Here is a 12161-nt window from a genome sequence, read left to right on the forward strand (position 1 = left end):
GCTCACGGTAAAGACGTCCCAAATTCGTTGATGGTTGAGGCTTTGCCAAAAAGCCTATGAGGGTGAATAGGCCCACTGACATGACCTATCTAGTTTGTAGTAATGGTTACGGTAAAGACACGCCAAATTCGTTGATAGCTGGCCACTTGCTCAAAGTGTGCAACTCCCTGGGCTTGCTAGCCGTGGAGCGATGGACAGGTTCCTTCTGGAGAGCGGACACAACGGATGATTGGTGCCGGGAGGAAACTGAGAGGACTACTGGATGTTGATAGCAGTGGTGGCCAGGACGTGGTCGTGCATGTTGGATGCTGGATGATGATGGTTGAGGCGACTGCGAGGTGGGCGTGCTTGTTGGATGCGGATAATCGTGGCGGCTGAGACGTGGCCGTGCATGTTGGATGCTGGATGACGATGGCTGAGGCGGCCGCGAGATGGTCGTGCTTGGTCGTGGTGGAGGTTGATGATGATGCTGAGGATGGACTTTTGTGAGATCTGGAGATGTCGCGCATGGCGGTCAACTGGTGTAGGACCTACCTGGTGGCTGGAGGGCTACCCTCGCGCACCAGGCGGATGACGCGACTACTAGATGAGGACATGGTACATGAACCTGCTGATGCACACATGATATTTGTACACATGATTAAGTGAGAGACATTGATATGGAGAGTTATCGAGACGAGTGTGGTATTCATGAGAGCACATGTACAACATATCTTTGATGATTGCTCAGGTCTGACAGTTCGTCAGACATGATATGAGCAGATGTCATTGGAGCTCCTGTATCTTCATGCATTTCTTTGATGATATATATATTTATCTTTCATCAAAAAACAAATCTTAAAAGCTTTACTACAACACAACTTGAACATGTTCAACACAAATTCAGCACAACAACAACAACTTAATTCTCAACACAAATGAATCATTGATAACTCGAGTTCACATTTCAATTTATCAATCATACATAACCAAATCCAATTTCACCTTCAACATAAATCAATCGAATCCAACTCAATTCAACCAACTCAGAACCTCTAAACATTTAAAACTCATTCATTAACACATATAGTTCATTAACATCACAACCAACTAAATAAAATCCACATTCAGATCATCAATCATCATACAACCGAAACATTCATGTGATACACATATGAACAGCGCAAAATCAAACATGTGATACAACATCTCATGCAATTCAAACCGAAACAAATAGCAAGAATAAGAATTAATAATTGAGGGTTTTTGATGAATTGAATTTGCTAACAGAACTAATTAACTAAGGTTAGAGATAAGAGATTAGTTTCTTCCCTCAATCGGTACCAAATTGAGGAGAAATAGGAGAAGAGGATGGCAGATTCTCGAATCAGCTCAGAACAGCTACGATCAGCACCATTCTGGTTTATTTTGCCCCAACATGACAATGGATCTCCCCGGAACAATCACTCACGGCGAGACACGATCGGAGGAAGCAAAGGTAACGAAGCTCAGCCTCTGCCCTAACGCCCTATTACAATCGTCGACACAAACATTAGAAAATAGAGAATGAAAGAACCCTTACCTTCCTCTTTTCCGGTGACGACGGAGGTCAAAGATGACGAAAGTCCTCTGCTACAATCGCAGACACATATCGGTGGTTTCCCCATTACATTTTTAGATGTTAGATTTTATTTTTTTTAATTTTTGAACGTTGACTTCTAACAAATATTTTATTTGAAAATTATAAGTAATTTTATTTAAATATAAATTAATAAATTAATATTGAATCCATAAATATTTTATTGATAAAATATTTAATTATGATATTTAGAAATGAAATATTAAATAGGTGTGACTCATAAATATTTGATTTATGAGATATTCAACGTGAAAGTTAGGATATTTGAGAGATAAAATATTTGGTTGGTGATGTAAATGTAGAAACTATTAAGATATTCTTTTTTAATAGAGTTTTGAATAGAATGGTGAAAAGATTATATAAATATTGATTATTTCTATCCTCACGATTGAATTTTTATGGTGATCGTCGTAGTGGTAAATAAAAATTTAATTAAATTAAATAAATCAATGGAATTTAAAATTTTATTTTGATTATTTTAAAATTTTAATTATTTTTTTAAAAATAATTAATTCCATTCCATTTATATTTTAAAATTTATTATTTGATTAAATAAACAAATTAAAGTAATCAAAATAAAAAATTATAAATTTCTAAAAAAATAAATTTATACATTCTTAATTAATTAAATTTTTTATAATATTTTAAAAATTAATTATTTTAATTAATTCCATCGAAAATCGCATTAATTTAATTTAATTTAAAAATTAAAACAAATAATTCCTCACGATTGAATTCTTATGCTAATCGGATAGAGGATGAAACCAAAATAATTTAATTTTAATCAATTAGTCACCCTAATGGTAACCGAGACGAAGATACAATAAAAATAAATTCAACTGAAAATCAAAGAAACTTATGGCTTTGAGCTTCACTGCACCATAAAGACAGATTTCTTTTGAGTTTAATCACTGGTTTGACAGTGTAATAGACACCGCAATTTCTTGATCCACGCATCGTCTTACTGCGAGCTGCCGCTCCACCCGCCGCCGCCGCCGTCGTCGTTCTCCGGCTCCGGCTCCTGATTGAGGTCCGGACTCTTATACCGCCGCTTATCCCCTTTGTTGATCCGCCACCGCTCCTCCTCTCGAGCGCAGAGAACCGCCGCCTCTCCTGCGGTGCACAGCTGCATCGCGTCCGCCTTGGCGCCCACCTCCGCTGCCCTCTTCCGGATCGACATCGCCGACATGTCAGCCGCGCCTACGGCGTCGGCGTAGATGTCCTCGGGGAAGTTGAGGCGGGCGGCGGGGCCGCGGAGGTAGAACTGAGCGGTGTCGTATGCCTTCGCGGCCGACACCGGGGTGCCGTAGCTCCCCAGCCATATCCTCGACCGCTTGTTCGGCTCCCGGATCTCCGCCACCCACTTCCCCCACTTCGTTATCCGAATTCCTCAATACCGCCGCTCCTTGACAGACCTCGCGACCGCCACCACCGGCGCAACCTGCCCCTCCATCGTCCGTCGAACTCATGTATAGCCCAGGCAGTCAGATGCATCAGCTCAAACAGCATTATTCAATGACAAAGCGGCCAACCGGTCAACTGGCGGCAGAGGCGGCGACTGCTGCTGCTGCTGAGCCCTATTTCTCAAAACTTCCATGGCTTCTGCAACTTTGGCACTTAATGCCTCGGGAGACTCCAGCAAATGCAGCACTTCAGTTTGATCCATCTCCAAGAGCATGCCGGTGACTTTGGCAGCATGGTCATGTTCCAGCTGATCCACAAGTGGGTACAAGCTCTCGCCCAGCATCTGTACATAATGAAACAAATATAAATGGTTGATGTTTGATGACGAACTGACTAGTTTGCTTGGAAGATGAACAAAACAAAACAAAATTGTTATAGCTTACCGATCTCTGCTGCGCCGGTGTAGCATTTGTAAGAGCTGAAGTCAAATCTCCAATAGGAATAGGCTGTGAAATGCCTGCATCCCTCACGGGCATACTGCTCATGCCATATGGAAAAGAGAGCATCCCTCCGCCCGTACCAGCAACTTCCTGCATGTTGCGCCCAGGTGGGTTTCGATAGGGACGTCCACCCCTTGAAATCATCTGTAGCATCAAAAATGTTTAATATATAATATTTGGTAAACAATAGGCAGTAGTTTGCATTTTCGAAAAGCTGAACTAACCTGTTGCTGAATCATTGGTATAGGGTGTTGCTGAGTCTGATATACAGGGCCTGATGGCCCACGCCATCCACCAGGGCGCCCCTGGACTTGCTGACCGTATTGCACCATCGGCATATAGAAATTGGGGAAGGGCACCCCTCCAGGTCTCATCCCAGAAAAAAGTTGTTGCTGGAAGGCAAATCCAGGCTGTGATAAAGTTTTATTCAGAACAAATTATACTGAAGGCTACAGCATAATATCCAATTTTGCTTGCAGCATACCGAATAAATGAAATTCAAAGGAGAGAAAGTATAGCCTAGGAAGAGTTGCAATAGTAGTCTAAATCATTTATTTTAAACAGTTGGAAGAAACACAGTATCGATGTATAAAATCATTAATTATATAAAAATCTTTGCAAAAGATTATGTAATGCAGAACTGCATTATGGACATGTAGAATGTACTGAGGAACCACATTATATTCACCACCAAATCAATCATAAACTCATATATTTATTCTTTGGATTTGTATGCAAACTATTTCACAAAGAATTATGAATTGGGATTTGATAGTTAAGCAGAAGATGAAAAATGGTATTTAATTAACCTACATTTTGGCGCATGCCCAATAATTAATTTTTTTATATATTTACAAAAATATGCATCCACATACAAGAGCAAACAAAGCGAAGCAAAAGTCAAGAGTTAGATTAAGATAAACGGGCGCATTTAGTCTTAATATGATAAATCTTGTTTTAAAATGCCTAAAATGGAAACATTTAGATTAAGATGGTAATTTTTTTAACAAAGACAGTGGCTAAGAGGAAATTGTTTAGTTATACATATAATGACCAAAAGAAATGAAAATTTTTTATTATGTCCTTTTCCATGATTTAGAAAAGCAAAGAAAAAAAAACATGTTAAGAATAACGATTGCAGAGGAATGCCTTCCAAATTCTTGATCACAATTGGGCAAATAAAAAATATTCAAGATTTCAAATTAATATTTTCATCGCAAAAGTTTTTCCCTTCAATCATTTAAAAACCAGATTCTATAACTATAAAATCAGTAGTTAAAAAATTTTCCTTGCCTGAGGAACAAGTGCAGGAGGTGGTAGACCATAGAAAAGTGGCTGCCCCAACCCAGGAGTGCCAGGCGAATATAATGGAACGTGTGGGGCAATTGAAGCTTGCATTGCCGCTGGACGTATTTGTGAAAATTGAGCCTATAACCAATAAATAATCATTGGTTAGCAAATTTATAATTGAGGGAATAAAATATTGTATACAGTTACAACTTATCAATACATTTGACGACAATAAAAACTAACATCACTATAGAAAAAATGGTCGCTCAAATCACAACATTTGAGAAACTACCTGCAACATTGCTCTCCTGTCTTCCTTGCGTTGTGCAACTGCAACATAAAGTGGTTTCCTGCTGACCATTTTTCCGTTCATCTCCGATAGCTATTGTAGATTCACTCCAAAATCAGCAAAAAGTAAGATAACCAAAAAGCAAAGTAGCAACATAGTTAACTTACAGCTCGAGAAGCATCTTCTGGAGACTGGAAAGCAACAAATCCAAATCTCTTGCTCTTACCATAATTGTCACACATGACCTATAAATCATCGGAGCACATAAGTAAGCAACAAAATAAAGTGGAACAAACAAACAACTAAAAGTTACATCAAAGAACCTTGCAAGAGGTAATAGTGCCAAATCCAGCAAAAAGCTCTCTTAAGCTATCATCCCCAATGCTACCATCCAAATTCTTTATGTATAAGTTAACTCCGTGGAATGTTTCAGTACCCTTATGCTTGCTTTGTGCAAACGTCTCTTTAAGTTCATGCTCTCCTTCAGATTTCTTTTGAGCTTTACCAACATACCATTCCTTATCGTCAAATTTCTTCCCATTGAGCTCCTGGACAGCCTTAGCAGCTGCTTCAGGGTTCTCAAAGTTGACAAAGCCAAAGCATTTGGATTTTCCATCACCCTCCCTCATCACAATACAACTGGTGATCTTTCCATATTCGCCGAAAATTTCCTGTAGAGTATCCTCTGTTACAGATTCTGAGAGATTTTTTACAAATATATTATTAAATTTACAAGTGCTTGCAGCACCCTCCCTCTCCTGTTTAGGAATAAATGGCCCAATGAATACTTTCTTATGATTCAAGAGCATGCCATTTAGCTTCTGGATTGCATTTTGTGCTGCCTCCTCTTGTTCAAACTGGACAAATCCATATCCTTTTGAAAGACCAGATGCATCTGTCGCAATCTTGCAAGACAGAATGTTACCAAAGGCTGAAAATGTATCATGCAGTGCTTTGTTGTCTATAGATTTGTTCAGATTCTATGAGAAAAAAGAAAAGAAAATCAAAGTAAATAACAGCAATACTAAAGGCAGGACAATTAACATTCAGTGCCCACATTCCTGATTATTCTAAGTATATTATCATACCTTGATAAAAATGTTCCCAGCCCCACTTTTGCGCAAGCTAGGGTTACGATTTGAATACATAATGCGAATAGTCTTCCCATTAAGAGGTGTAAAGTTATAAACTTCAATTGCCCTTGCCGCTGTCAATGGAAACATAAGAATGTAAAGGACAATTCACATATATTGTTCCTCGTACTTCACACAAACATAGTGACTAAACTGAAGCAGATGATATGTGGTACAATAAAGCACCATAATTAAGATCAATCAAGTTGCAATGAAGGAGATGAGCATGACTGGATGAGAATTTTGAATTGTTAAATCAAAGTGCATTTGGGCATGAGTTCACAAATACATATTTCATCAACATAATACATATCAAACATCAGTATCTAGAAGTATGACATTGTGATAGAATTTTAAAAAACACATCAAGAAAAAATATAAAGGAGAAAATTATTTTTTTATAATGAAGATAAATGAATCCCCTATAATATAATTGAATCTGATACATATATAAAATAATACCAGTATCTAGCAGTTCATTATGTTAATACTCCATAAGGCCAAAAGCAAATATGAAGGAAAAGGAATATCTGTTTAGATATGATGTTTGAAAAGATTAGGCAGTATTCGTATAGAAAAAGAATTTTTCAATCTACCATTATTGATGAAATATTTGTTTGATAATAGTTCTTATTGAAGAATTACGAACGTACAAATTAAAAAGCAAAAGAGTTGCAAGAGATCCAGATGTGCCTATCTAATAATAGGTATTGCTCAATCAATAGCTATCCAGGTTAAGATAATCAACCAGGATTCCAACAAAAAAGATGGAAAACATCGAAAACACCAAAAATCGTGATGGGTTATAAGAACATCGGACCAGAAATCAGAATGAACCAATTTAAGAATTTACAAATTGCTTTTAATAAGGGCACACAAATGCATCACCTCAATAAAATGGTAATGACCTAAGACGAAGATTGAGAAACAAACAACAACGAAACGAAAGCCAATGAAATAACTGGAAAGAAAAATACCATCAACAGGATCGCTGAAATTCACGTAGGCGTAACCAAGTGAGCGACGAGTGGTGACATCGCGACACACCCTGACCGACACGACCTGGCCCATCTGGCTAAAAACATCAAACAGAAGCGCGTCCGTGACGTCCAAATCCAGGTCGCCGACGTACAACGACGTCGAGGGGACATGGACAGCGCGCTGAAGTTGAAATTGCGCCATATCTCGCGTCTGCGGGTTAGACTCCAAGCGGCCGACGACGACAAACGAGAAGATTCCGATTGATGGACAAACGAGAGGATCCGATAGACAGCCGCTTGCAACTGCACCGCTCTGCTCCCTTTGGCGGCCTGGAGCGATTTAAATAGGCGGATTTTCACAAACCCTAGTGGCTAAGGTTTCGGTTTCGGATAATCTTAAACTAAAAACTACTTCGATTAAATCGAAACTAACCAACCGAACAGATGAAATTTAAAAATTCAATTAGGTTAGTTCGAAATTTTAGTTTTTTTAAAATAATTATATTCAAATTTCAATTTGATTTTAAAATTTTTTATTTGATTAATTAAATAAATTAAAATATAAAAAATAATTGATAAATTCACAATTAAATAAATTTAGTTTTATATAATATAAAATTTTTTAATTATTTTAATTAATTTAATTTTTGATTGATTTAATTAAGAATTTATTGATTCAGTTTATTTAATTTTATTTAAAAATTGAATCTGAATGGATTAATTTTTTTAAAAAAATTTATTTCAATTATTTAGATTCTATTTTAATTAAATATTTAATTTAGGGCAGACAAATATCATAATTGAACTTGTAAATTATGCCAACTTTCTTTTTTTAATAGCAAAATTATTTAAGACCATTTATTAATTTATTAAGTGGCATATGAGTTGGTTCGGACAAATTACCACTTATAATAAATAATACAGTAATAACAGTTGATTGCAGTTTAACCAGATAAATTATTAAGATACTCTTTTCTAATATATTTTTTGTGAAAAGATTATATATATATATATATATATATATATATATATATATATATATATATATTAGAGGTGAATAAAAATTTGATTAAATTAAATATATCAATTGAATTTAAAATAAATTAATTTAATTATTTTAAAATTTTAATTATTGTTTTTAAATTAATTTTTCCAATTAATTCCATTTGATTTTGATTTTAAAATTTTTTATTTAATCAAATTGAATAAATCAAATTAATTAAAATAAAAAAATAATTTTTAAATTTTTAAATCAAACTGTATAATTTTTTAATTAATTATTTTTTATAATATTTAAAATATTTAATTATTTCAATTCATTTGATTGAAAATTAAATTTTGGGTACGATTTATTCGATACGATTGATTTCTTAAGTTGATCGCCATCAATTGAAAGGAGGATGGGAGTATAATTGAGTTGATTATGATAATGCATAGTTGTTGAAATAGACAATGATCAATTCCGGAGTATAATTGAGTTGATTATGATAATGCAGAGTTGTTGAAGTAGACAACGATCGAATCTCAATAAATTGAGATAATACCCTCTTTCATCATGATCAACGGTAATTTTTCAATTATTTTCTATATGATCGTGGGATTGTCCGATGGGACACTTAAGGGGGGTGGATTCCACAAGAGACGAGGATGCAACCAAATTAAAGGAACTCAATTGAAAATCAAAGAAACTTGATGGCTTTGAGCTTCATCTGCACCAAAAAAGAAAGATTTCTTTAGATTTTAATCACTGATTTGATCCCTTTTAATCTGCATCTAACAAGCTACAGCTGGAAATTTCACAAAACTATCGCCTATATTGAAAGTATATAGACACCCCAATTTCTTGATCCACGCATCATCCTACTGCGAGCTGCCGCTCCACCCGCCGCCGCCGCCGCCGTCGTCGTCGCTCTCTGGCTCCGGCTCCTGATTGAGGTCCGGACTCTTATACCGCCGCTTATCCCCTTTTTTGATCCGCCGCCGCTCCTCCTCTCGCGCGCAGAGCACCGCCGCCTCCCCTGCGGTGCCCAGCTGCATCGCGTCCGCCTCGGCGCCCACCTCCGCTGCCCTCTTCCGGATCGACATCGCCGACATGTCAGCCGCGCCTACGGCGTCGACGTAGACGTCCTCGGGGAAGTTGAGGCGGGCGGCGGGGCCGCGGAGGTAGAACAGAGCTGTGTCGTATGCCTTCGCGGCCGCCACCGGGGTGCAGTAGCTCCCCAGCCATATCCTCGACCGCTTGTTCGGCTCCCGGATCTCCGCCACCCATTTCCCCCACTTCCTCATCCGAATTCCTCTGTACCGCCGCTCCTTGACAGGCCTCGCGACCGCCGCCACCGGCGCAACCTGCCCCTCCATCGTCCGTCGAACTCCTCCCATCTCATCTATTGAGAAGCCTAAATCAAAACTTAGCTGTAGCTTCCTCTTCCGCGGTCTACTGTATATTTATAGCGCGGAGGCCGGCAGTAAACGCGGTGAGGTCGGCGTCTCGCGTGGCAAACAAAAGGACGGTGGAGCAGAGAGAGTCCCGCACAAGGAAGAGAGGGGAAAACGACAAAACTTCATTTGACGCCGTTGCTCTTGCGTTTCCTCCCATCGGTGACGTGCCGTTCTCTGTGCTTGCGTTTTGGATGCCACGTCGTCCGGAAGGTTGACAATTGAACGGCAAGTCAACGGAGGGAAACGCGTCGGACTAACGTGGCGTCGAGGGAATGAATGATCACGACGATCAGACAAGGGCAAAGGAAGGCGGCCCGCACGAAACTCGGGGGGCTTATGTCGACTGCAGCCGCCGCCACGTGACGCGGCCGACAGAGGGAAAGCGGTGCGACGCCACCGTTTGGAGATACTTTCGTAATGTGTCGTTTTACGACGCCACGGCATTGCGTGGGGGCGGCGGGCACGGACGGACGGATGGAGGCGACGGCGGTTGATCTGGCGGAGGAGAGTGGAGAGAGAGTTGAGGTCGGTAGATTAACAAAATTTAGAACAAAATTAATTGAATTTATGTAATTTTTATATTAAAATAGTTCATATTATTATACTTTTATGTAAATAATCATTTTACAGATACTGAACGTGTAAATTAATTAGGTAAAAATAATTATTTTCAATTTTTTTATTTGTGGTAGATTATAGGGAAGGAAAAGTAATTAAAGGACAGGATAAGATAATTTAAACTGATGTTGAAAGGTTTAAAAGTTGATATATTCTGCATAAATATATATAAAGAAAATAATCATCTGATGAATAAACTACGAAAAACGGTATCGTTTTCCATCCTTTATGTACCAATTTATTCGAAATTTGATTCTCCAAATATGTTGTCAGAATCTAATACAATCATAAGGAAGAGGATGACAGGTCGACACTAGAAATAATAAAGCTCCAACTCAAAGTATGTAAAATAATTATTTATAGACATATACTTCTGTTATGAGTATTATGATCTGATCCGTAAAAATTAGTCTTAGGTCGGGACACGTCAAATAGAAGGAAGGTGACTTGTCCAGACACGATGCACAGGCGGAGGGAGACTTGACCATCAAGGTTGACTTGACCCAGGGTTGACTAAACCCCACCTGTTCCGACTCACTCAACTCATTCGAATCTCTATTCGGCCACTCGCCACTCGGTCTTGATCCATTCTATTTCAGACTTTAACGTCCACAGTTTGCCTAGCTCCTAGTTCAGCTTCATTTTGTCCGAACCAAAGGTATTGAGGGCAAAAGTTCTACGACTAAGCACGTTGCTCCCCGTGCCCATTCCGGTCCTTCTCTCTTAGCCCACCAAATCTCTCAGTCAATCACATCCTCGTCAGTTATAATCAAATCTGTCAAATAGTCACATCGTCGCCGCCAAGAAGTTATGGGACTTGACAATTTGTCCTATAGACTTTATTATGATAATACGAGAACATTTCACCTCTAACAAGATCCTAACAAGATATTTCCTCTGACAATATAATATTCTCAATGATAGCTTATCTAACAAGATCTCATTATGCAGATATTCTCCAAATGCTGGTATAATTCTCTCTCCTCTTCGTCTATATAACCTCCTGATATTATAGGCACAGGTACGTAAGAACGTAATCTCACAATCTTAAAATCCCGCTTCTGCTTTCAAGTTGTTTCTTCTTCTTCTTCCTCAATGACTGACTTGAGCATCGACCCCTGACCTTTCTTCTCACTGTGTTGGTGCTTATAGGTCTTGGAGCTCATCTTCTTCTACCTTGGTGCTGTGTGGCTAGTGATGGGTCCACGAGGCGATTTCAACTGGAACAACTTCTTCTTGCCATAGAATTTTTTTCTGGAAAATTTTTTTATCCATTATTTTGTTTTTGGGAGATATCGATGACACTAATAGAATCAAATCAATGAGATTGACTCGTCAATTGATTTGACCAGTTGTGTTGACTAAGTCATTTTAAAGTTCAACTGGACCGACTGAATCAACTCAAAGCTCCCTCCTATTACTCACGTTGACCAGATATATATATATATATATATAAAGTTGATCCGGATATTATCACATCAGGTTTTCCTTTTCAAAATTTTTAAATTACATTCACCTACTCATCAGTCAGCATTAATAATTTTACTGTATATTTTTAAAAATGAAAATTTTAAATGATATTTTATATCCAGGTATAATTTAAACATTGCAAATTCTTTATTTTAATTAATATTTGTATAATTTTAATTTTTAAACATTGTAAAATCTTGTGTCATGACCGGTTCAAATTTGGAAGACTAAATCAGATTCTCCGTGTTATATAATAAAATTTAACAAAAAAATATAATAAGTAATAAAATAAGATATTAATGTGTGTGTATATATATTTTCCAACGGTACTTTTGAAACGAGAGAATGGGTTTTCCTGTTTGCTGTCTCAACCTCCAACGAGTCGGACGGGACCCACGCGTAGAGATAGGCCCTCACCAC

The 12161-nt window shown here is 38.0% G+C and overlaps 2 protein-coding genes and 1 pseudogene across 2 annotated transcripts; all 3 read right to left on the reverse strand.

Moving 5' to 3' along the window:
• Nucleotides 1-2579: 2579 nt before the first annotated feature.
• LOC141837208 (ethylene-responsive transcription factor RAP2-9-like) lies at nt 2580-3071 on the reverse strand (annotated as a pseudogene).
• On the reverse strand, nt 2691-7416 carry LOC141837209 (polyadenylate-binding protein 2-like). The gene is made up of 9 exons (XM_074724652.1): nt 7212-7416; nt 6190-6308; nt 5425-6081; nt 5269-5346; nt 5105-5194; nt 4818-4950; nt 3747-3937; nt 3466-3666; nt 2691-3365 (listed from the first exon to the last, which is right to left on the reverse strand). Exons 1-9 carry the CDS (start codon nt 7414-7416, stop codon nt 3117-3119), a joined length of 1923 nt encoding a protein of 640 aa, XP_074580753.1. The 3' UTR covers nt 2691-3116.
• A 1508-nt stretch (nt 7417-8924) lies between these two features.
• LOC141839470 (ethylene-responsive transcription factor RAP2-9-like) lies at nt 8925-9683 on the reverse strand. Its single transcript, XM_074727216.1, has one exon. It carries the CDS (start codon nt 9591-9593, stop codon nt 9075-9077), a length of 519 nt encoding a protein of 172 aa, XP_074583317.1. The 5' UTR covers nt 9594-9683; the 3' UTR covers nt 8925-9074.
• Nucleotides 9684-12161: the final 2478 nt, after the last annotated feature.

The sequence above is a fragment of the Curcuma longa genome, chromosome 11 (genome assembly GCF_044706935.1).
Source record: "Curcuma longa cultivar G26 ecotype Majalengka, Jawa Barat chromosome 11, ITB_CL_G26_1.1, whole genome shotgun sequence".
In the NCBI taxonomy this organism is placed as follows: domain Eukaryota; kingdom Viridiplantae; phylum Streptophyta; class Magnoliopsida; order Zingiberales; family Zingiberaceae; genus Curcuma; species Curcuma longa.